Source organism: Protomyctophum bolini (assembly GCF_963924005.1).
Source record: "Protomyctophum bolini genome assembly, chromosome: 9".
In the NCBI taxonomy this organism is placed as follows: Eukaryota; Metazoa; Chordata; class Actinopteri; order Myctophiformes; family Myctophidae; genus Protomyctophum; species Protomyctophum bolini.
In genome coordinates this window covers 1,958,923-1,985,616 of record NC_137870.1, presented here as the reverse complement: position 1 = coordinate 1,985,616, position 26,694 = coordinate 1,958,923, and the positions used below count along the sequence as shown (strand labels likewise).

The window sequence follows — 26,694 nt, the reverse complement described above, 5'->3', positions numbered from 1 at the left end:
GTGTGATTTCATTTCACCAACTCACCACAAAATTAAACATTAAAAATGTTTGATGGTGACTGTATAACCGTTCCCATGATGAGCGCCGTGCAAGAAGCCCACACCGGGTTTTCCGTCTCTCTGACTCTGTGAACCTAGTTCAGTCTGAGGTGAGGGCTCAGGACCCCCCCCCCCCTCCAGGAAGTTAGTTTCAATGGTTGAAATCGGTTGAAATGCAATGCAGTGCAAAGCAAAGCCGGCGTGTTGTTGTCTAAAATGTGGATTAAACTGAACCCCCAGGCACGGTTTGGGTGTTAAAGCCACACAGAGAAAGATGACTAGCAGCAATGCCAGGATCGGAGACATCATTCATCTGAATGTCGGTGGAAAGAGGTGAGAATGAAAGTGTTTTGCTACCGATGCTAACAAGTTAGCTTTTTAGCTATTATTGCTAAATGTTTCAGAAGGATGTTACACCGGAATCGGTGACGTACATCGATGCGTTATTATTATTATTATTATTATTACCATGGAGTTATAAAGGAGGTTATTTATTACACGTCTCACGTGCTGGAAGTTATTTTCCAGTGTGCTTTGTAAGATATAGACAATGATCGTGTTTTCCAACCTAAACAGTGACTGTCCCACCACTCGTAAAACGAGCTGTGGATTCCATAGGTCACATAATTATGCATATTGTTGTTGACCCCGGCTGGGTTATAACTTTGACTTCAATGTTTAATATCGTGGTTTACCTCCTTTATGATGAATTCCTTTTTGGCTATATAGAAGTGTCTATTTGTACGTCTCTAAATGTTTTGATGAATTGAACAAGGTACCCTCTTGTAAACAAGTGTAATGTTTTATTGGGCTCGTCCACTCACAGTTAACAGTCTTTGTATTGATTTTGAGCTTGAAATGTACTGTAATTCTCTGTTAATAAACTGTCAATCAATCAATGGTCCTCACTGAGATCTGGAAGTTTGACTTAGTTATTATTAAAAAAAATTGTGATCTTGCCATTTGCCATCTTTTCTTTAAAAAAAAAAATGACATACGTTTGATTGATGAATTGTATTAACAGATTGGAGAATTACAGTACATTTAATATGACATACGTTTGATTGATGAATTGTATTAACAGTTTGCAGAATTACAGTACATTTAATATGACATACGTTTGATTGATGAATTGTATTAACAGATTGGAGAATTACAGTACATTTCAAGCACAACTCAAAACAAAACTGTTAACTGTGGACGACGACGCCATAACGTATTACACTTGTTTACACTAGGGTCCACCATGTTCAATTCATCATAACAATTAGAGACGTACAAATATACTATATACTAGCAAAAAAACACAAACATACAATTACATACAGTGAGGGGGGAAAAGGGGGTTGGTGGGGGATTCAGGTTTTACCGGGGCCAGTTTCGAATTGCGTCCGTCCATAGGTGCCCTTTGAGAGCAGTTTTGAAGGAGTCTAGGGATTCGCTAGCCCCTTTCGGCACCATCGGTTAGCTTTTCAGAATTTTGGACCAGACCCAGGCTGTCGTCAGCTCTGTCGTCAGCCTTTAAGCCATTCCAGTCTGTCAAAATGGGCAGGGGTGAGGTGGGTTCGAGGAGTGAGGCCAAGTAGTAACCTGACCAGTTAGAAATAATATTTTAGTTTTTTTTTTTTTGTTGACCAACTCGTGGAAGAGTGTAACACTGCATCTGAAATAAAGGCATTAGCTGTTTTACTACGGCTGATTTGTTGTATACCTAGTTACTAGTTACTACAACATGACACAAGCCGCGGTGAAGAGCAAACCACCGCCACCGCTCCAGCCCTTCTCTCTGTTTTTACTCACCACCGCTCAACGTTATTTCAGCTCCGGTGGTCAGCTCACCACCGGAGCGGTGGTCACCTTACCACCGAAAATACAGACTATGAATAGGCCTTTAGTAGTTAACTTGTCTGTGGTTTGTTTTTAGGTTCAGCACCTCCCGACAGACACTGACATGGGTTCCTGACTCCTTTTTCTCCAGGTGAGTGCAGCATAGAGAATCTCTCTCTCTCTCTGTCTCTGTCTCTGTCTCTGTCTCTGTCTCTGTCTCTCTCTCTCTCTCTCTCTCTCTCTCTCTCTCTCTCTCTCTCTCTCTTCACATTACTGTAGTGTAATTTCATTTTTCCACACAATCACAATCGAGTGTTTATTTTCGTTGTATAGTCTCCTGAGCGGCCGGATCTCTACGTTGAAAGATGAAACTGGAGCTGTAAGTACCTCTCTTTGTGAGTGTGTGTGTGTGCGTGTGCGTGTGTGTGTGTGTGTGTGTGTGTGTGTGTGTGTGTGAGTGTGTGTGTGTGTGTGTGTGTGTGCGTGCGTGCGTGTGTGTGTGTGTGCGCGCGTGTGTGCGCACACGAGCACACACACCGTACAGTGCATTGACACGCCCCCTCCCTCTGCAGATCTTCATCGACAGAGATCCATCTCTGTTTGCTCCCATCCTCAACTTCCTGCGCACCAAAGAGCTCCATCCCCGCTCCATCAACGTGCACATGCTGATGCACGAGTCTGAGTTCTACGGCATCACGCCACTAGGTGAGACAGAGTCTGAGTTCTACGGCATCACGCCACTGGGTGAGACACAGAGTCTGAGTTCTACGGCATCACGCCACTAGGTGAGACACAGAGTCTGAGTTCTACGGCATCACGCCACTAGGTGAGACACAGAGTCTGAGTTCTACGGCATCACGCCACTGGGTGAGACACAGAGTCTGAGTTCTACGGCATCACGCCACTAGGTGAGACACAGAGTCTGAGTTCTACGGCATCACGCCACTAGGTGAGACACAGAGTCTGAGTTCTACGGCATCACGCCACTAGGTGAGACACAGAGTCTGAGTTCTACGGCATCACGCCACTGGGTGAGACACAGAGTCTGAGTTCTACGGCATCACGCCACTAGGTGAGACACAGAGTCTGAGTTCTACGGCATCACGCCACTAGGTGAGACACAGAGTCTGAGTTCTACGGCATCACGCCACTGGGTGAGACACAGAGTCTGAGTTCTACGGCATCACGCCACTGGGTGAGACACAGAGTCTGAGTTCTACGGCATCACGCCACTAGGTGAGACACAGAGTCTGAGTTCTACGGCATCACGCCACTAGGTGAGACACAGAGTCTGAGTTCTACGGCATCACGCCACTGGGTGAGACACAGAGTCTGAGTTCTACGGCATCACGCCACTAGGTGAGACACAGAGTCTGAGTTCTACGGCATCACGCCACTAGGTGAGACACAGAGTCTGAGTTCTACGGCATCACGCCACTGGGTGAGACACAGAGTCTGAGTTCTACGGCATCACGCCACTAGGTGAGACACAGAGTCTGAGTTCTACGGCATCACGCCACTAGGTGAGACACAGAGTCTGAGTTCTACGGCATCACGCCACTAGGTGAGACACAGAGTCTGAGTTCTACGGCATCACGCCACTAGGTGAGACACAGAGTCTGAGTTCTACGGCATCACGCCACTAGGTGAGACACAGAGTCTGAGTTCTACGGCATCACGCCACTAGGTGAGACACAGAGTCTGAGTTCTACGGCATCACGCCACTAGGTGAGACACAGAGTCTGAGTTCTACGGCATCACGCCACTGGGTGAGACACAGAGTCTGAGTTCTACGGCATCACGCCACTAGGTGAGACACAGAGTCTGAGTTCTACGGCATCACGCCACTAGGTGAGACACAGAGTCTGAGTTCTACGGCATCACACCACTGGGTGAGACACAGAGTCTGAGTTCTACGGCATCACGCCACTGGGTGAGACACAGAGTCTGAGTTCTACGGCATCACGCCACTAGGTGAGACACAGAGTCTGAGTTCTACGGCATCACGCCACTAGGTGAGACACAGAGTCTGAGTTCTACGGCATCACGCCACTGGGTGAGACACAGAGTCTGAGTTCTACGGCATCACGCCACTAGGTGAGACACAGAGTCTGAGTTCTACGGCATCACACCACTGGGTGAGACACAGAGTCTGAGTTCTACGGCATCACGCCACTGGGTGAGACACAGAGTCTGAGTTCTACGGCATCACGCCACTGGGTGAGACGCAGCACGCCACCGCCAGCGTTGCCATGTGGGCTTGTCTCTCACCAAAGCTGGCTTGTTTTTGCCGCCAGAGTTGCAGTCAAATATGTATTTATTAGTATTATAATGGCGATATTATTGGGCTTGTTTTTGGAGGTGGCTTATTTCTCTCACAAGAGTTGGCAACACTGAGCAGTGACCACCACTTCTCCATCAGTCAGTCTGGCTGCATCATCAACACTGAGCACTGACCACCACGTCTCCATCAGTCAGTCAGTCTGCATCATCCCACCAGACAACACTGAGCAGTGAGCACCACGTCTCCATCAGTCAGTCTGGCTGCATCATCCCACCAGACAACACTGAGCAGTGACCACCACTTCTCCATCAGTCAGTCTGGCTGCATCATCAACACTGAGCAGTGACCACCACGTCTCCATCAGTCAGTCAGTCTGCATCCCCCCACCAGACAACACTGAGCAGTGACCACCACGTCTCCATCAGTCAGTCTGGCTGCATCATCAACACTGAGCAGTGAACACCACGTCTCCATCAGTCAGTCTGGCTGCATCCCCCCACCAGACAACACTGAGCAGTGACCACCACTTCTCCATCAGTCAGTCTGGCTGCATCATCCCACCAGACAACACTGAGCAGTGACCACCACGTCTCCATCAGTCAGTCAGTCTGCATCCCCCCACCAGACAACACTGAGCAGTGACCACCACGTCTCCATCAGTCAGTCAGTCTGCATCCCCCCACCAGACAACACTGAGCAGTGACCACCACGTCTCCATCAGTCAGTCAGTCTGCATCCCCCCACCAGACAACACTGAGCAGTGACCACCACGTCTCCATCAGTCAGTCAGTCTGCATCCCCCCACCAGACAACACTGAGCAGTGACCACCACGTCTCCATCAGTCAGTCAGTCTGCATCCCCCCACCAGACAACACTGAGCAGTGACCACCACGTCTCCATCAGTCAGTCAGTCTGCATCCCCCCACCAGACAACACTGAGCAGTGACCACCACGTCTCCATCAGTCAGTCAGTCTGCATCATCAACACTGAGCAGTGACCACCACGTCTCCATCAGTCAGTCAGTCTGCATCCCCCCACCAGACAACACTGAGCAGTGACCACCACGTCTCCATCAGTCAGTCTGGCTGCATCCCCCCACCAGACAACACTGAGCTCTGACCACCACGTCTCCATCAGTCAGTCTGGCTGCATCCCCCCACCAGACAACACTGAGCAGTGACCACCACGTCTCCATCAGTCAGTCTGGCTGCATCATCCCACCAGACAACACTGAGCAGTGACCACCACGTCTCCATCAGTCAGTCTGGCTGCATCATCCCACCAGACAACACTGAGCAGTGACCACCACGTCTCCATCAGTCAGTCTGGCTGCATCCCCCCACCAGACAACACTGAGCAGTGACCACCACTTCTCCATCAGTCAGTCTGGCTGCATCATCCCACCAGACAACACTGAGCAGTGACCACCACTTCTCCATCAGTCAGTCAGTCTGCATCAGCCCACCAGACAACACTGAGCAGTGACCACCACTTCTCCATCAGTCGGTCTGGCTGCATCAGCCCACCAGACAACACTGAGCAGTGACCACCACTTCTCCATCAGTCAGTCTGGCTGCATCCCCCCACCAGACAACACTGAGCAGTGACCACCACTTCTCCATCAGTCAGTCAGGCTGCATCATCAACACTGAGCAGTGAGCACCACTTCTCCATCAGTCAGTCTGGCTGCATCATCCCACCAGACAACACTGAGCTCTGACCACCACGTCTCCATCAGTCGGTCTGGCTGCATCATCCCACCAGACAACACTGAGCAGTGACCACCACGTCTCCATCAGTCAGTCTGGCTGCATCATCCCACCAGACAACACTGAGCTCTGACCACCACGTCTCCATCAGTCGGTCTGGCTGCATCATCCCACCAGACAACACTGAGCAGTGACCACCACGTCTCCATCAGTCAGTCTGGCTGCATCATCCCACCAGACAACACTGAGCTCTGACCACCACGTCTCCATCAGTCAGTCAGTCTGCATCCCCCCACCAGACAACACTGAGCAGTGACCACCACGTCTCCATCAGTCAGTCAGTCTGCATCCCCCCACCAGACAACACTGAGCAGTGACCACCACGTCTCCATCAGTCAGTCAGTCTGCATCATCAACACTGAGCAGTGACCACCACGTCTCCATCAGTCAGTCAGTCTGCATCCCCCCACCAGACAACACTGAGCAGTGACCACCACGTCTCCATCAGTCAGTCTGGCTGCATCATCCCACCAGACAACACTGAGCAGTGACCACCACGTCTCCATCAGTCAGTCTGGCTGCATCATCCCACCAGACAACACTGAGCAGTGACCACCACGTCTCCATCAGTCAGTCTGGCTGCATCATCCCACCAGACAACACTGAGCAGTGACCACCACGTCTCCATCAGTCAGTCTGGCTGCATCCCCCCACCAGACAACACTGAGCAGTGACCACCACTTCTCCATCAGTCAGTCTGGCTGCATCATCCCACCAGACAACACTGAGCAGTGACCACCACTTCTCCATCAGTCAGTCAGTCTGCATCAGCCCACCAGACAACACTGAGCAGTGACCACCACTTCTCCATCAGTCGGTCTGGCTGCATCAGCCCACCAGACAACACTGAGCAGTGACCACCACTTCTCCATCAGTCAGTCTGGCTGCATCCCCCCACCAGACAACACTGAGCAGTGACCACCACTTCTCCATCAGTCAGTCAGGCTGCATCATCAACACTGAGCAGTGAGCACCACTTCTCCATCAGTCAGTCTGGCTGCATCATCCCACCAGACAACACTGAGCTCTGACCACCACGTCTCCATCAGTCGGTCTGGCTGCATCATCCCACCAGACAACACTGAGCAGTGACCACCACGTCTCCATCAGTCAGTCTGGCTGCATCATCCCACCAGACAACACTGAGCTCTGACCACCACGTCTCCATCAGTCGGTCTGGCTGCATCATCCCACCAGACAACACTGAGCAGTGACCACCACGTCTCCATCAGTCAGTCTGGCTGCATCATCCCACCAGACAACACTGAGCAGTGACCACCACGTCTCCATCAGTCAGTCTGGCTGCATCCCCCCACCAGACAACACTGAGCAGTGACCACCACTTCTCCATCAGTCAGTCTGGCTGCATCCCCCCACCAGACAACACTGAGCAGTGACCACCACTTCTCCATCAGTCGGTCTGGCTGCATCCCCCCACCAGACAACACTGAGCAGTGACCACCACTTCTCCATCAGTCAGTCAGTCTGCATCATCCCACCAGACAACACTGAGCAGTGAGCACCACTTCTCCATCAGTCGGTCTGGCTGCATCATCCCACCAGACAACACTGAGCAGTGACCACCACGTCTCCATCAGTCAGTCAGTCTGCATCCCCCCACCAGACAACACTGAGCAGTGACCACCACTTCTCCATCAGTCAGTCTGGCTGCATCAGCCCACCAGACAACACTGAGCAGTGAGCACCACTTCTCCATCAGTTAGTCAGTCTGCATCATCCCACCAGACAACACTGAGCAGTGAGCACCACTTCTCCATCAGTCAGTCTGGCTGCATCCCCCCACCAGACAACACTGAGCAGTGACCACCACGTCTCCATCAGTCAGTCAGTCTGGCTGCATCCCCCCACCAGACAACACTGAGCAGTGACCACCACGTCTCCATCAGTCAGTCAGTCTGGCTGCATCCCCCCACCAGACAACACTGAGCAGTGACCACCACGTCTCCATCAGTCAGTCTGGCTGCATCATCAACACTGAGCAGTGACCACCACTTCTCCATCAGTCAGTCTGGCTGCATCATCAACACTGAGCAGTGACCACCACTTCTCCATCAGTCGGTCTGGCTGCATCATCAACACTGAGCAGTGACCACCACTTCTCCATCAGTCAGTCAGTCTGCATCCCCCCACCAGACAACACTGAGCAGTGACCACCACTTCTCCATCAGTCAGTCTGGCTGCATCATCAACACTGAGCAGTGACCACCACTTCTCCATCAGTCGGTCTGGCTGCATCATCAACACTGAGCAGTGACCACCACTTCTCCATCAGTCAGTCAGGCTGCATCATCAACACTGAGCAGTGAGCACCACGTCTCCATCAGTCAGTCTGGCTGCATCCCCCCACCAGACTAATGTCCTCTCTCCAGTTCAGACTTCAATACATACAGCCTCCTCTCTGACTGACCATATTCATTATAACAAGATTGTGATAGTTTCTTAAAAGCAAAGTGTGGTTTGAGAGACCTGCTGAAAAACAGTATCTTTTGAATCTCATGCTGAAGTTACATTTACGTTTTCAATTCTGTTGAATCTTAGGATGATACTAACTGTTTTGTTTTGTTCATTGATTTACCTAAAGATACCTTTAGAGTACCAAGAGGGGGCACTGTTGCACCACTCACTTCAGACCGGTCTTAAGTTTTAGTCACACTTTTTTGTAGTTTTTCAGGCCTGGCTGTATTATCATGTTCTAAGTTATTTTCTGTCTGTACCATTATTCTACCAGTAATAACGTATTATATGTTCAGCTGTATATTTACTGCATGCTTTCTGTTCTGTGTTCTCGTGTGTGTGTGTGTGTGTGTGTGTGTGTGTGTGTGTGTGTGTGTGTGTGTGTGCAGTGCGTAAGCTGCAGTTGTGTGATGAGCTGGATCGGTCGTCCTGTGGCAATGTGCTGTTTAATGGATACCTCCCTCCTCCAGGTATAAATCAATACATCTTTAAAAGTACAAACACATTTCATATCTCTGCACTTTAGTCAGCCGTTGGCTGTTTTCAAATGTGCTTCATGAATAAAATGGACTTGACATCGGTAAGAAACCAACTCCGTATGGAATCTTCAGGAAATGAAGAAAACCATATATATATATTTTTTAACGAATAAATCCTGCCTAATCACAGTTGGTATTGTGACTTTAGTTTATATATCGTCAATTACTTGCATGAGAGGGTGACAGGTGGTGGATTTAGCTGCTTCAGGAGACAGTTTGAGGGTCCAATGGAGTTAAGAGGTTTTGTCCGAAAGCGCTATTTAGTACTTTTCATTGATTCATTTTTTCCCCTCCAACACACAGACGTAAAGGCTGTTCAATAGCATTGATTTATGGGAAAATAAAACACTCAACCAAAAAGACATTAAAATGATGTAAGACTTGAACCCTAGCATCCCTAAATAGAAGACCCAGCGTTGCTTTTCGGTAACATTTTAATTTTAATTAATTACTTAATTATTTTCTGTTCTTTTTTCACCTAAACGTCATCATTGATGTACATTGCAATGCCATTCCAATGCCATTGGTCATGATATTTGCATATAAATACCCCCCACAGAGGCTGAAATTCACACAAATTAAAAATGTCTGGACTGGATTATATTATTATATAATTATTATATAAATGTGCATATCAAGTTTTAATCAAACTTTCTTTTTTTTAACATAATTTCCTCTGCAAAGTCCTAGTAGTACAAAGTAGTAGTGAGGTTGAAATCTCTTTTTTTTTGCAAGTAGAAATATATCCGGGTCTTACAGGGTTAACCCATTCTGATCGGGAACCCGTTTTGGTGTTAGCATCATGTTATGCTTTAGCTATTGAAAAATAGCAGATCTACAAGCTCATAGCGCGCCACCGAGTGGCGCGCTATGACCTTATAGGTCTGCTATTTTTTTTTAAATCGAAGAACGACTGACATTTTTAGAATCTGATCTCGGGTCAGAATGGGTTAATCAGACCAGTGTATGTGTCCAGTGGAAACCTGGTATGAATCTGATCTCGGGTCAGAATGGGTTAATCAGACCCAGTGTGTGTCCAGTGGAAACCTGGTATGAATCTGATCTCGGGTCAGAATGGGTTAATCAGACCTAGTGTGTGTCCAGTGGAAACCTGGTATGAATCTGATCTCGGGTCAGAATGGTTTAATGAAGTGGTTCACAGTACTGTGTGTCTTCCTGTCTCTCTGTCCTCAGTGTACCCGGCCAAGCGCCGTAACCGCCACAGCGTGGCGGGGCCCCAGTGCATGGGCAGCCGCTCCAACCCCATAGAGAGGGCCCCCGTCAGGCGCAGTAACACCATGCCGCCGCACCTGGGGGGGAACTGTGGGATCCTGGGGCGGGCCGGGGCCGAGGAGCGGTCGGCCGGAGGTACGAACCATAGGGCTGTATTTTGCGTGTCTTAAAGGGACACTGGTTTCACTACCTTCCTGGACTACAATTCCCATAATTCTTTGGTGCACTGCTCCTCCTTGTGGATAGGGGGGAGAGCTGTCTTACTGAGACAACATGTAGTCCAGGAAGGAAGTGAGCCCAGTGTCCATGACATCAGAGACAACAGGCTCACTGCTACAATCTAAAATATCTAAAACCACATATTACACACATAAATACCCCCAGGAAAGTGTTCTAAAGCTCCTAAACGTCATTAACATATATTCTTTTGCAAAAAGGGTGAAGTGTCCCTTTAAGAACCAGGTCTTATTCCCTAACTTGAGTAAACTAAAGACCTGGAGGCGTGGTCAATGCTCTTTGGCCACTCAGAATAGCCAAATGGCATTGATCACAACCCCCAGGTCTTTAGTTTACTCAAGTTAGGGAATAAGACCTGGTACTTAAGACACGCAAAATACAGCCCATATAGACTGTAAGAAATATGGACAAAGCGTTCCGCGGGTCTAACATGAATGTAAAATGAAGCCTGTCAGTCCTTGAATTGTAAGTCGCCATCTTTCTAGATTCGTTTGGGCCCAGCTGAGCCCATTGGCTGGCCCAGACAACGAGGCGGGACTTCCACCCCCCCTTCTTCTTCTCCGTTGGTTTTTATTTTGACTCGAGTGGGTGGGGGATCCCGTTCATAGACTGTAACGGTAGCCACGCCCCCCTCAGAACATTATACGTGACTTTATGGTAATCTTTTTTATAAATGGGACCATAATTTTCCAAAAAGAATATTATGACATTAGAAATGAGACTTTAAACTAGTGACTGCATGGAAGCAGAAAGTATTCATGGCCATGTTTATTAAGGTAATACAGTCTAGGTGAAGTTGGGCCCAAATACATGGGCCTCTATGGGGCTATGGGTTTTTTTGGGCCCAATGACAGCGCCACAACAGGCCATTATATGAACTTTCAGGAAATCCAGATTTCCTTTAGTGGCTTCACAAAATATCTGTATCTGCCCCCCTGGTAAGAACGCACACGTGTTCTTTTATAAAAAATAAAAAAAATAGCAGATCTACAAGCTCGTAGCGCGGCACCGAGTGGCGCGCTACGAGCTTGTAGGTCTGCTTTTTTTTTTATCGTGAAAATGTGGAGCAAATCTTTTAATGTGTATATATATATATATATATTCTTTCAGAGCGATTTTTTTTTACTCAAATACGTGCTTCTGCGGGGTCCCTGGAACAACGTATTTTCAGATGGCGGCCAATTACATATATTTTGTTTGGGAGTCCTTCCTTGACATGAAAATATGGGTTTTTCGAGAAAACTGTCATTTGTAGAATCGTCCTCGGGTCTAAATGAGTTAAAAGCGAGGCGGGTTCTGGTTATGAGAAGGTCATCTTGACATGTTCTGTGTGTGTGTGTGTGTGTGTGTGTGTGTGTAGGTCATTCCTCTGACTCAGGGATGGTTCGTATTATCTGTGGTCATCACAACTGGATTGCTGTGGCATATGCACAGTTTGTGGTCTGTTACAGGTGAGCTCTAACACTGTTCACTTTGTGGTCTGTTACAGGTGAGCTCTAACACTGTTCAGGTTGTGGTCTGTTACTCCTGATTAGGGATGGGGATTGTTAAAGGGATAGTTCAGGGTTTTTTTTTTAACTTAAGCTGTATGAAATACTTGCCATTAATATAGTGGTTGCAACTGTATTAATTGATTGCCCGAGTCCCGTGGTGGGAGTTCTGCTCTGGTTTTGTTGTAGTTCCGGTCATTTTGTGGGGGGGCACTGGGGGCCACGCAGTAAAGGTAAATTAATCCACAAAACTAACGTCATTTGTATTGTTGACCTATTTCTAAAATATTAGTTCAACCTTTTTTACCCCTCTATCACACAGAACTGTTTTTTGTGTCCATATCACTACGCCCCAAATAATTGTTCCATGTGATAGAGGGGTCAAAGTTGAACATGCAATGCATTATGGCCTGGGTGTCTGCATAGTGCATTTACTACCAGCTAAGCTAAGCCTGCCAATTGTATTTATTTTACACCTGTTTTAACACTAATGTATTGTTCTGGTATTGAGTGAGAAGAGATTTTGTAACTTTTGTACTGGTTCAAATTTGTGCAAGCTAAATAAATGAGACATGTTCTTACTCTTGGATTTAACCTTTGTGTGTTTAAATCATTCAGTTGATAAAACCTTTACAATTATACAAGCTTTTTACTAAATGTACTCTGCTTTCATGCCAGAAGACTGGATGGAGTAGATCATGCTAAAATTATATTTAATTGTTTTTAATAAAAAAATTAAAAAAACTGCTTTAGAATCTAAAAAAAACTTTTTTGAATCGGAAAAATCGAAAAGATCGCAGCCCTAGTCTAAATGGGTTAACTCTCTCTCTCTCTCTCTCTCTCTCTCCAGGGTGAAGGAGTCTACTGGCTGGCAGCAGGTCTTTAACTCTCTCTCTCTCTCTCTCTCTCTCCCTCCAGGGTGAAGGAGTCTACTGGCTGGCAGCAGGTCTTCACTTCGCCTCGTCTGGATTGGCTGATTGACCGCGTGGCGCTCAACGCCAAGGTGATGGGCGGGTCACTGGGCGACAACGACAAGATGGTGGCGGTGGCCTCGGGGACGGACATCATCCTCTGGTCCATCTGCCCTGATGGCAACGGGAGCGAGATCGGTGAGACCCTGTCTGTCCTTTTTGTCTCTGTCCATTCTGTACGGTTACGGGAACCCCTTTTGGTGTTTTAAGCATTATGTTTTACTCTAGCTATTGAAAAATAGCAGTTCTAAAACGGGTAGTCCCAATACTTCATTCTGATTGGCTGGTTACCGTCACGTGACCGGTGTAAATAAGCCGATGACCCACTCACCCACACCCTCGAGTGTAATATTGCAATTAAACAGTTACCCTTAAAACTAAGAAAACCGCTGAAAAAAAAATGTCCCAAGAAACTAGCTATAGCCTAGCCACCGAGTTTGCTATAGCGCTCTGGGAGAACAGAGCAGCTGAATTCTTTGTTTTGATTATAGGTGGTGAACGGTGCTGGTTTAAACCCACGGCTAGAAGGCCGTTTCAACCAATCAGATAATAATAATAATCTTTATTGTCCCGAAGGATATTTGTCTTCACAATCTGTTCAACAGTTCAACACCCACATCAAAAACAACACAGAGCACATAACACCAAGACAGTACAAAAAACAAAACATGAGGTCCCCACAAGCTGTGTACAGAACCATCCTATCGGCGGGGCAGTTTGTTTAATGCCGCGATGGCTGAGGGGACAAAACTCCTACTAAAACTGACCTTTTTCCATGGCAAGGTTCTGTATCTTTGTCCAGATGGCATGAGGTTAAAGAAACGATACAGAGGATGGTCATTTGATATCGAGAGTGCTAGTCGTGTGATGGCGTTATTGTTCATATCAGAAAGTGTGGGTGTAGGAAGTCCGATGATTTTGGAAGCAATACGGGTGATACTGAAAAGTTTGTTCCTGTTAGGATTGCTTCCTCGAAACGACCTGTGGTATAATTAAAGTTATTGCCCCTGTGATTACCCTGGTTGTGAATGACCACTTTCCTATTGCCTGCAGGTGTGTTCAGTCTGAACGTTCCCGTGGAGGCTCTCTTCTTCGTTGGTAATCAGCTCATTGCTACCAGTCACACAGGGAAGGTGGGGGTGTGGAACGCTGTCACCAAGCACTGGCAGGTACTGTAGGATGCACACACACACACACACACACGCACGCACGCGCACACACACACACACATACACACACACACACACACGCACAGGCTCACACACACACACACACACACACACGCACGCACGCGCACACACACACACACATACACACACACACACACACACGCACACGCACACACACGCACACACATGCACACACACACACACACACGCACGCACGCACGCACACACGCACGCACAGGCGCACACACACACACGCACGCACAGGCTCACACACAAAGTACCTGTGTTGGATTTAATTATTAGTGAGCAGGTTCCCCCCCCTCAAGTTGTTGCTCCAGTTTCATAGCCACTTTCTCCGACTCCTATGCTGTCTGTATGAACCTAGTACCGACCAAGATGACGGCTGCTGCTGTCGGCAAAGACTAGTTCCAGCCATCTATGTAGTTTGTGTATCTGGGCTAAACACGATGACATGTTTGTTATAGTTTGTGTATCGGGCTAAACATGATGACATGTATGTTATAGTTTGTGTATCTGGGCTAAACATGAGGACATGTATGTTATAGTTTGTGTATCTGGGCTAAACATGAGGACATGTATGTTATAGTTTGTGTATCTGGGCTAAAACATGATGACATGTATGTTATTCACGGGGCTAAAACATGATGACATGTATGTTATTCACAGGGCTAAACATGATGACATGTATGTTATTCACGGGGATAAACATGATGACATGTATGTTATTCACGGGGATAAACATGATGACATGTATGTTATTCACAATTGGCTGTAAATGTTTGGACGGTTAAATTGTTGTATTGCTCTCTCTCTCTGTCTCGATTTCCGTTGGATTTGTTCTCGTGTTTCCGCATAATAATAATAATAATATGAATGCAGTTTCTAAATGACTGAATGGACGTTCAGGTAGTCATAAAGTGTGACTTTAGCGTTGTATTTTGTGAACGCAGAACCAGGATGTAGTTCCTATCAACAGTTACGACACTGCTGGCTCCTTCCTCATCCTGGGATGCAACAACGGCTCCATTTACTACATAGGTGAGTGTGGTCTGTCCCCCTTTGTTGTCTAATGCAGTGGCTCCCAAAGGGGGGTCCCGGGGACCCCCAGGGGGTCCCCAGATAAAGGAGAGTTGGGAACCAAGTGGACCCTTATGGGTCTGTAACTCTGAAGGTCATTACACACTGGCGAATTAGCGACGCAATGCGAATAAGCGATCTGAAAATGCGAAATATTGCATGTTGCAGTTCGCCTGCGAATCTCTGCAAAATACGACACCAGAGCGAACAAATAAAGAGCGAAAACGGTCGCATTTTCGCACATTCACCACTGATGTGGAAGCTTGCATGGACTTCAATTGTTTTTTTTTAAATGCGAATTATTCGCACGAATATATCGCGTCGCCAATTCGCCAGTGTGTAATGACCTTGAGAGTGTACAAATGGAACCAAATTTGGTCCATTTGTACACACTCGGAGTTAAATTACCTTAGATTTTACAGTATAAATTAGGGTCCCAGAGATGGAAATGCCATTAAATGGGGTTCTGTAGACTAATGCATGTCAAACTGGGGGTCCTTGAAATTAAAATGGTTGAGGGTCACTGCTAGAGTCGTACAAATCTTCTCTTATGGGGGGTCTTTGGCATTTATTTTCTAATGCGGGTCCGCAGAGCTAATTAGTGTCAATTTGGGGGTCCTTGGCATGAGAAAGTTTGGGAACCACTGGTTTTAAGGCCTATTCATAGTCTGGATTTTCGGTGGTGAGGTGACCACCGCTCCGGTGGTGAGCTGACCACCGCTCCGGTGGTGAGGTGACCACCGCTCCGGTGGTGAGGTGACCACCGCTCCGGTGGTGAGGTGACCACCGCTCCGGTGGTCAGCCACCGGAGCTGAAATAACGTTGAGCGGTGGTGAGTAAAAACAGAGAGAAGGGCTGGAGCGGTGGCGGTGGTTTGCTCTTCACCGCGGCTCAGTGACGTCATGTTGTAGTTCGGTGGTCACCTCAGTGACGTCATGTTGTAGTTCGGTTGTCACCTCAGTGACGTCATGTTGTAGTTCGGTGGTTAAATCCAGACTATGTATGAGCCTTTATGTATAGCAGCTAAGTCTTTTGATCTGATCTGTTGTTGTTGTGATGATTTCAGATGTCCAGAAGTTTCCTCTGAGAATGAAAGACAACGACCTGTTGGTGACAGAGCTGTACAGAGACCCAACGGAAGACGCCATCACTGCCCTGAGCGTCTACCTCACACCAAAGACAAGTAAATTATTATTAAATCCTGACAGTTTTCTGAAAAAGCTGTTTCTATGTCAGTCGTTCTTCGATTTTTCAAAAATAGCAGACCTACAAGCTTGTAGATCTGCTATTTTTCAATAGCTAAAGCATAACGTAATGCTAACACCAAAAGGGGTTCCCGCGCAAAATGGGTTAACCCATTCTGACCTGAGATCGGATTCTAAAAATGTCTGTTTGAAAATGACAGTTTTCTAAAAAAAAATCTATGTCAGTCGTTCTTCGATTTTTCAAAAATAGCACACCTACAAGCTCGTAGCGCGCCACTCGCTTGTTCTTTTGCATTATTAAAGGACCACTTTTCAACCTATCTTCATATAATAGGTCCTCACTAATAATCATGTCTCATAGGAGGGCTGTGGGCAGTTTAGAAACCGTCTTCCAGTGACATCGTCATTAGGCAGATTATTTTTCAAACAAGATTTTTTTTTTACGAAAATGTTTAGATTTTCATTATCGTGAGAACGATAATTTTCACATTGCAACTTTTCAGGACTAGAAAGCCTGCAGTTTATATTTGCTTGTATTCCCCACCGATGATGTCACTGGAAGACGGTTTCTAAACTGAAATTACAGTTTAGAAACCCATTAACCCATTTTGGGCAGGAACCCCTTTTGCCGTTTTAAACATTATGTTATAATTTAGCTACTGAAAAATAGCAGATCTACAAGCTCATAGCGCTCCACCGAGTGGCGCGCTACGAGCTTGTAGATCTGCTATTCTTTTTTTTTAATCGTGAAAACGTATATTAGTAATTGTATTGTCTTGTAATGTTCATTGTTGTTTTCTGTATGTTTGTATTGTTATTTGTGTGTAAAAAAGGAAAATAAATACATTGTTTAAAAAAAGAAAAATCGTGAAAACGTGACGCAAATCCTGACCGAAAACTGTCAAGATTTAGAAGACGTTTTATAAATTTCGACGTCAGGCCTAAATGGGTTAAAAAACATCTAATATTCTGTCGATCATTGGATGAATGGTTTCACTCCTGCGTTGCGTTGCGTTCCCAGGTGACAGTGGGAACTGGATAGAGATCGCCTACGGGACCAGTTCAGGGGCAGTGAGGGTCATAGTGCAACACCCGGAGACGGTGGGTTCAGGCCCTCAGCTGTTCCAGACCTTCTCCGTTCACCGGAGCCCCGTGACCAAGATCATGCTGTCTGAAAAGCACCTCATATCAGGTAGGGGAAATCCACCATTTTTAACACATTGTGACCTGAGATCAGATTTTAAAAAAAGTCTTCTACATCCTGACAGTTTTCTGAAAAAGCAATGTTTCTATATGTCAGTCGTTCTTCGATTAAAAATAAATAAATAGCAGACCTACAAGCTCGTAGCGCGCCACTCGGTGGCGCGCTATGAGGGGGGGGGTCTCTGGAACTACATATTTTCAGATGGGGGTCGGCGGCCAATTGCATATATACAGGTATATTTGGGGGTCCTTGACATGAAAATGTTTGAGAACCACTGATATAGAAACGTTTTTCATAAAACTGTCAGGATTTAGAAGGCATTCGTAGAATCGTCCTCAGGTCTAAATGGGTTTAATAACCATGCGTGTTTGTTTTTGTATGTCCGTTTAGGACAGGGTATTGTTTGAAAAAAAAAAAATGCTGATACTTGGGATTCAATACTGATGATGAACTCACAAAACAAACGAATTGAATACTGTATTCCCTATTGTTGAAACGCGCTGCAAGCAGCCCAGCGGTCCCATTTTCTCGCACTGATTTCCAGACAAAAGGCCACATGGAAACAGGCATCTTCCTTATCCCACAACCAGTGATGTGCAGACATGTTACTGGACTTGTGTCATCCAGTTGGCATTCTTTGGCTTCTAATAATTATTAACTGAACAGAAAGTAGCTTTTTCTTTTAACCACTTCGGTGGTTTTAACCACTTCGGTGGTTTTGCTGTACCAGCAAAACGGGCAAACTGCAGAACAATAAGATTGTTTACCCATTTCCGAACATTGCATTGCAGATGTAAAGGTAGTCCCGATAATATCCTACAGGTGTCTGTAGTTTTGAGTCAGAGTGGAAACTTTAAAAAGACAGGTTGAAACTTGAAGCAACGTTTTAAAACTGCTGTTTCTCTTTTTACGGATTACACTGAATTTAACATGAAGGCAGACGGTTGATCGGGGATTATTTCTTGAAACGAGGAACCCTGAATGTGTGTCCTGTGTGTGTGTGTGTGTGTGTGTGTGTTTGCCAGTGTGTGCAGATTAATAACCATGTGTAATATAGTTATTAGATCGAAAAGACTTGACAGGATGTTGTGGATGAAGTTTCACGTTTCCAGTTTATATAAGAAAAAAAGCGTTACAAGAAAAGACATGAAGCAATTTATGAATGAATCTTTGCATAAGAGGATTCTCTCGGCACGGTGGCACAGTTGGTAGTGCTGTCGCCTCACAGCTAGAAGGTCCTGGGTTCGATTCCCGCTGGGGACGCTGTGGTCGCTGTGGATATCCTGGTCTCTAAAACTGCCTCCCCCTGGCCAGCCGGGGCGCCTGATGGAGGGGAAAGGAACTGGTTGGAATAACGTGTTCCTTCCACGCGCTACGTCCGGCCGGGGAAATTCCCCCCTGTCAGGTGAAAAGAAGCAGCTTGGACTCCTCATGCATAAAAGGAGGCATGAGGTCAGTCCGCTGCCCCCCCCCCCCCAGGTTGGCAGAGGAAGTGTAGCGCCCAGGATTACATTAGATAATTGACACTGGGTGAAAATAAAACTGGGTTACAAAATTGTGGGATAAAAATTTAGTTAAAAAAAAAATAAGAGGTTTCTCTCGGCTGGTCTGGTCGTTAGCTCGTATCTGACTCACATGTAACAACAGAACCCCAAAGAAAGAGTGGTTCCTGGACCGGATATCCTGGCGCTAGCATAAAGCATCATGGGAAATGCAGTTTCCAGCAAAACCCCCGTAAATGAATATAGCAACAGAAACAGCTATTCTAAATGAATTAAATTCTTTTTAACTCCCCAACTGGTTCTTTTTAAACTGTAAATAATAATACTATGAAATAAACATCTTTATAAACATTATGAAATTAAATGTGAAATATGAATAACTATATATTCCAAATAGTTATAACCACGTGTCCTGTGTGTGTGTGTGTGTGTGTGTGTGTGTGTGTGTGTGTGTGTTGCATACAAAAACGTATATATTGCTCGCCACGACCGGATTGTTGACCTAGTGTCTGATGCAGTTCGAAAGCATGTGCCATCTAGTGCAGCAATGTATAAACATTCAAGAGTGTTACCAGATTGGTTTAGCTGTGCATGCGATGTCTTTGCTAACATCCCGAATACACCTGATGTTGTCTTTGTTGACACCAGACACAAGGAGGTCCTGATTCTGGAGGTGGGCTGTGTCTTTGATCTGTACATGGACCAGGCATTCCAAGATAAATATTCTAAGTATCAACCATTACTTGGAAGCATAACAAACTTGGGGTATCGCTGTAGATTTGCCATACTGATATTCGGAAGCCTGGGCCATGTGCATAAACTGACCATATGAGTGGTCTAAGAATAGCTGGCATGACAAAAAGCAAAGCCAAACAACTTGCCAAATACTGAGCTCTGTCTCGTCTGTTAGAGGCAGTTTGTCTGTGGAGAAGGAGGTGCCATGTGTATCCTTAAGTGAACATGAACTGTCAACCCCGTTATATTTGTTTCCTTGTAAAATTAATTGTAATTTGTGGATTCAAATAAAGAAATCTAAATGTGTGTGTGTGTGTGTGTGTGTGTGTGTGTGTGTGTGTGTGTGTGTGTGTGTGTGTGTGTGTGTGTGTGTGTGTGTGTGTGTGTGTGTGTGTGTGTGTGTGTGTGTGTGTGTGTGTGTGTGTGTGTGTGTGTGTGTGTGTGTGTGTGTGGTTTGTCAGTGTGTGCAGATAATAACCACGTGCGCACATGGACGGTGACTCGGTTCAGAGGAATGATTTCCACGCAGCCTGGCTCCACCCCTCTCACCTCCTTCAAGGTCCTTTCATTGGACGATATCGACACACATGGAGGATGCAGCGCGGGCACAGAGATAGGTGACACAGATATGATGCACGATGAAGTTTCTATTGGATGATAAAGACCTTAACCCATTCTGACCTGAGATCAGATTCATACGAGGTTTCCACTGGACACACACTGGTCTGATGAACCCATTCTGACCTGAGATCAGATTCTAAAAATGTCAGTCGTTCTTCGAATTTTTCAAAAATAGCAGACCTACAAGCTCGTATCGCGCCACTCGGTGGCGCGATATGAGCTTGTAGATCTGCTATTTTTCAATAGCTAAAGCATAACATGATGCCAACACCAAAATGGGTGCCCGGTCAGAATGGGTTAAAAAATCCCAAAGTCTTATTGGTAACCCATTTTGGGGTGGGGACCCCTTTTTGTTTTTTTTAAGCATTATGTTGTACTTTAGGTTATTGAAAAATAGCAGATCTACAAGCTCATAGCGCGGCACCGAGTGCCGCGCTATGAGCTTGTAGGTCTGATATTTTAGAAAAAACGTGAAAACGTGGCGCAAATCTTTGAATATATATTCTTTCAGAGGGGGGGGGGGGGGGGGTTCCTGGAACAACATATTTTCTGATGGTGGCCAATTGCATACCTTTTGGTGGTCCCTGACATGAAAATGTTTGAGAACCACTGACATAGAAACAGAAACATGGGGTTTTTCAGAAAACTGGGAGGATTTAGAAGGCATTTGTAGAATCGTCCTCAGGCCTAAAATGGGTTAAAAATACAACGACTCCCAAGTCATGTCAGTCTTATATTAAAAGCTTGTCAGACGAAGTAATTCCTAGTATAAAACATTGGCCAAAGTCACATTATTAAAAAAAAACATGTTTTAGTCTAGATCTCATTTAGCGGGAGTTCCCCTAGAATGGATCGGGGCTAAAGGCTAAAAGTAAGAGGTTGAGCAGACGTAGAATACGCACATGGACAGGCTGGTTGCTGCTGGGCTAAAAGAAACTTCAGCCCTGTTGCACACCACAGGTAACAGCAAGACGTTCTTTATTTAAATACGGACAACGTTTCCATCTATTCGATCTTCATCAGGTCATGTCAGGTCAAAGTAAGAGGTTAACATGGCAGGGTCTCGGGTTCTCAGATCTAAGGATCGGAAAGGTTAATAGTCCAGTAATAATGTAGTCATTTTTTATTTATTTTTAAACATCTGTTTATTATGATTTTTGGCACGGAAGCATTTCAGTAATGATTAACCATAAAATTACAGATCGGACAAAAAATTGCAAAAAACATACAAACAAGAGACTTACAATAAAAGGAGACAAAGCATAACTCAAAGAAAAAGACAAAAACAATAAAATAATAACTGACAAGGCTGATGACTACACGGCACTCCGAGGACAGAAACGACATCACTATCGATTCTAAAAAAACATTTCTGATATGAAAAAGAAGACGTATGCATACATGTGTACCCACATAGAAAATACAAACATACATACAGTATATACATATCAAACATTAATTAGATGACACCAGTAAGACGCGCAAACGCGGGAAGCGAACGCAGCTCGTACATATTTGGGTTTTGGACGTATAGCTGCTTTGGGGACTCCTTATATGGTTATGGCTGAGTCATGGTGACGTAACAACGGGACAGACACTTGCATCAATCACAAACAAATCACTCAGCTCCATATGGGCACAAAAGCGGGACAGACACACATACAGACACACACACACACAGAAATTATCTGCTAGGTCTCATAGTAAGTGCTCACTGCGTTCGCAATTGCGGGGCAGAACAACATTGAATTCCACCACTTCAGTCCAACGTAACAAGCGTCTCAATAATGGGCGACCAGGTTTTTTAGATAAAGGTGAATCTAATTTTCTCCATATGCAGCACTCCTCCCAGCTCCCTTAAATGTAGTCATTTGACCTCAAACTAATTGCAAAAGAAACAAACTGAGCTGATTTTGTATCTTCAATATATCTGAGTGGAAAGTGCTGAAAATGGCCTGTACAGTAATGACCACCATTAGACATCCTACTGTATATAAGGCAAATATTTTCTAGATTTCCTTTTGATTTAACCCATTCTGACCTGAGATCAGATTCTAAAAAAAATTCTTCTACACCCTGACAGTTTTCCATTCTGACCTGAGATCAGATTCTAAAAAAAATTCTTCTACACCCCGACAGTTTTCCATTCTGACCTGAGATCAGATTCTAAAAATGTCTTCTACATCCTGACAGTTTTCCATTCTGACCTGAGATCAGATTCTAAAAAGGTCTTCTACACCCTGACAGTTTTCCATTCTGACCTGAGATCAGATTCTAAAAATGTCTTCTACATCCTGACAGTTTTCTGAAAAAAGCTATGTTTCTATATGTCAGTCGTTCTTCGATTTTTCAAAAATAGCAGACCTACAAGCTCGTAGCGCGCCACTCGGTGGCGCGCTACGAGCTTGTAGATCTGCTATTTTTCAATAGCTTAAAGCATAACATAATGCTAACACCAAAAGGGGGTTTAAGTAGCATGTGACATGTCAAACTGGGGTGTTTCCATTCCAAGCATTAGTTTAGCATAAAACACTCATTGGGCTAAATTTGGCCAAATAGCCACTGACGGCTATGGCCGTTATTATGAGTTTGTCCTGTACTATAAATGTACTGTCGTTACGACAGGTCCATATGGAGAGAGAGATGACCAGCAGGTGTTCATACAGAGAGTGGTACCAGACACCGATAAACTCTACGTTAGACTGTCTTCTAATGGGAAGAGGTAACATCCCTAGTGTGTGTGTGTGTGTGTGTGTGTGTGTGTGTGTGTGCGCAGGGTGTGTGAGGTGCGTTCAGTGGACGGGACGTCCATCACAGCCTTCGTGGTCCATGAGTGTGTTTATATCCTGTGTGTGTGTGTGTGTGTGTGTGTGTGTGTGTGTGCGTCAGGGTGTGTGAGGTGCGTTCAGTGGACGGGACGTCCATCACAGCCTTCGTGGTCCATGAGTGTGAAGGCTCCAGCCGCATCGGCTCGCGGCCCCGGCGGTATCTGTTCAGCGGACACGCCAACGGAAGCATCCAGATGTGGGACCTGACCACCGCCATGGACATCGCTGGCAAGGTCGACATCAGAGGTCAGACGCTTCGTGAGACTTTATGTCTCTTTATGAATGTCGTCATTCATATTATTCTTATACAGGGTTTATGAATCATTAGAATCATTAGAAAGAAGAAAAGAAAGTCAGGAGACAACACTATTTGTTTTGTTTTTCGTCTAATAAATTATTTGATCGGTCCAAAACATTGTGTTCATTGTCATGATTTGTCACGATCCGAGTTGGCTTTGTCCGCGGCGTAACCGTCTTTAAATCAATTATATTAGAAGTGCCGATGGGAGAATGCATTGGGGTTTCATTTCCTGGGCCACTCGCTTTTCTGAAAGGGGGAGGGACTGCGGCGCTCTGTAGTCTGAATTTATTTTGAGGCTTGAATGAATCGGGCCAAATAAAAAATGTACAACATTTTTCGCACGTAATAATAAATTAATAAAACAGCATTTTTTTCGATTCTTTGACTGATCCGAGCTCTTTGATTGGTTGTCTGGGGGGTAGCGCTGGGCGGGCCCACGGAGGAAGAGCTGTTGGAGCTGTTGGAGCAGTGTGACCTCGCCATGACCCGAACACCTGACAGCACCCCGAGAACCTCCACCTGCAGGTGCACACACACGCGCACACACACACGCACACACACACGCACACACGCACGCACACACGCACGCACGCACGCACACACACACACACACACACACACACACACACACGCACACACGCACACACACACACACACACTAGGGCTTTAAGCAACTAGTCGACTATTCAACTAGGACCAACCTGACCGACAAGTCGAAGTAAAAATCACACCTGTGTGAACTGAGTGGTGCAACTCCCCCCCCCCCCCCCCCTCTCTCTCTCGCTCTCTCTCTCTCATTGGCAGGCAACAGTGCAGCACTCTCTCTCTCTCTCTGTTTCTGGCACAACAGCGCCCCCTACTGGTGCTAATTAACGTCACACAGACACATAGGCGAACACACATAGGTGAACACGGACATTGCTGTTCCTTGGAGTGGTTGCACCACTCAAAAAATTACTAGAAGTGAATGCACCCTAACACACACACACACACACACACACACACGACTGTGGCTCAAGAGGTAGAGCAGGTCGTCCAATGATCCATGGGTCAGCGGTTTGAATCCCTGCTCCTCCTGTCTACGTGTCAAAGTGTCCTTGGGCAAGACACTGAACCCCAAATTGCTCCCGATGTGCTGGTTGGTGCCTTGCATGGCTTCCGCCGCAATCGGTGTATGAATGGGTGAATGTACAGTAATGCACAATCTATGTAAAGGTGTGTGAATGGGTGAATGTAATGCACAATCTATGTAAAGCGCCTTGGATAAAGGCGCTATATAAATGCACCATTTACCATTTACCATTTACACACACACACACACACACACACAAAGTTCTAATTTGTCCCCAAAGCACCCACATTTGTAAAGGCCAAAGCCAACGTGGTGCCGTGCTTCTCTCACAGCCTCCTGTCCCAGCTCAGCGAGTCCTCCAGGGGGGATCGCCTTCACGGAGGAGGAGGACGAGGAGGAGGAGGAGGAGGAGGAGGCGGCGGCGGCTTCGCGTCTGCTCCGTTCAACGGTAGCCTCCCTCGCCAGGCTCCGCCCCCTCCCGTAACGCTGGCCAAACCTCCGCGGGAACCCGGCGGCCCGTCCGCCGGGTTCACCGCCGCGCCGCCACCGCCACCGCCGTCCCTCTCCTCGGCCGGAGGGGGAGGGGGAGGGGGAGGAGGAGCAGGAGGAGGGGGAGGGGGAGGAGGAGGGGGAGGAGGGGGAGGAGGAGGAGGAGGAGGAGCTAATCCTAACTCTAGTCCCAGTCTGTCCTCGGCCCTCCGACCCCCGGACAGGGAGTCTCTCCGTCGGGGCAGCTTCGTGGAGCGCTGTCAGGAGCTGGCCAAAGGCTCCGAGGCGGCGGGCGGCGGGCAGGGCTTCGGCGTGGCGTTGGGCTCGGAGGGCGCGCGGCGGAGCCTGGCGGTGTGCAGCGAGCTGGAGGCCAGGCTGGGCCTGCGGACGGGCGGGATGTTCTCCGTGTCGCCCTGCGGCGGGCAGCTGGGCGGAACGCCGTCACTGTCCACGTCCTCGCTGTCCTCCACGCATAGGAGGCCGACGCCCACTTCGCCACTAAGTCCCGCCCCTGTGGCGACGGTGAGCCCCACCCGACAGCAGCAGACCCCCGTGTCGCCCAGACGTGCGGCCGTTTCCTCGCCCGCCGATGTCCCGCCTTCCCCCGACGGTCCGCCCAATCCCGACAGCCCCCCGTCGTCGTCTGGGCCGCCCACCAGTCCTAAACCTCCCATGAACGAGACTAGTTTCTGATTGGCTGCTGTGGGGTTGGTCTGATTTGGAGGGTAAAGGTCAGGGCTGGATGTTAGGAGAAGCTCCTCCTCCCACCAGAGAGGTGGGAGGTGAACACATGCTCCTCGGCCTCACTCCGGAAATACGGAATTCCCAAGAGCGCCGATGATACCATATTTAACCCATTCTGACCTGAGATCAGATTCATACGAGGTTTCCACTAGTGGACACACACTGGTCTGATTAACCCATTCTGACCCGAGATCAGATTCTAAAAATGTCAGTCGCTCTTTTTTTTCTAAAATAGCAGACCTACAAGCTCATAGCGCGCCACCGAGTGGCGCGCTACGAGCTTGTAGGTCTGCTATTTTTCAATAGCTAAAGCATAACATGATGCTAACACCAAGAGGGGTGCCCGCCTGCCCGGTCAGAATGGGTTAACATGTATGACTATGAACTGGGAACAATATCTGTGTAACTTACGGCAATAAAATGTGACCCGTCTACTGTCTCTAGCAGATAGTTTTGAGACGTCGTTTGGAGGCCACATTATTGAAAAAGCCTAGTTACCTGGTCTGTAGTTAAATGGTGTGCTTCTAGTATTTAACACTGGGCACCTCAGCGGTCTTCCACTGGCCTGACCTATTAACCCATTCTGAACGGGAACCCATTTCGGTGTTAGCATCATGTTATGCTTTAGCTATTGAAAAATAGCAGATCTACAAGCTCGTAGCGCGCCACTCTGTGGCGCGCTACGAGCTTTTTCAGAAAATCAGTCAGCTATTTTTGAAAAATCGAAGAATGACTGACATTTTTAGAATCTGATCTCAGGTCAGAATGGGTTCATCAGACCAGTGCGTGTCCAGTGGAAACCTCGTATGAATCTGATCTCGGGTCAGAATGGGTTAACAGCCCCTGTTTGGTGTACAGGT

At 46.8% G+C, this 26,694-nt stretch overlaps 1 protein-coding gene across 1 annotated transcript; it reads left to right on the top strand.

Annotated features, from left to right (window-relative positions):
• The first annotated feature begins 207 nt into the window (after positions 1-207).
• shkbp1 (SH3KBP1 binding protein 1) lies at positions 208-25,978 on the top strand. The gene is made up of 18 exons (XM_080772092.1): positions 208-372; positions 1,964-2,017; positions 2,200-2,245; positions 2,439-2,571; positions 8,786-8,866; positions 10,130-10,303; positions 11,766-11,856; positions 12,814-13,004; positions 13,920-14,035; positions 15,007-15,094; positions 16,200-16,316; positions 17,360-17,530; positions 20,241-20,396; positions 23,026-23,122; positions 23,290-23,474; positions 23,952-24,054; positions 24,934-25,171; positions 25,253-25,978. Exons 1-18 carry the CDS (start codon positions 314-316, stop codon positions 25,781-25,783), a joined length of 2,631 nt encoding a protein of 876 aa, XP_080628218.1. The 5' UTR covers positions 208-313; the 3' UTR covers positions 25,784-25,978.
• Positions 25,979-26,694: the final 716 nt, after the last annotated feature.

Coding starts and splice junctions, on each gene's coding strand:
- shkbp1 (XM_080772092.1), top strand. CDS start 314: ATGACTAGCAGCAATGCCAGGATCGGAGACATCATTCATCTGAATGTC. Junction 373..1,963: donor CTGAATGTCGGTGGAAAGAG/GTGAGAATGAAA, acceptor GTTTGTTTTTAG/GTTCAGCACCTCCCGACAGA. Junction 15,095..16,199: donor CGGCTCCATTTACTACATAG/GTGAGTGTGGTC, acceptor TGATGATTTCAG/ATGTCCAGAAGTTTCCTCTG.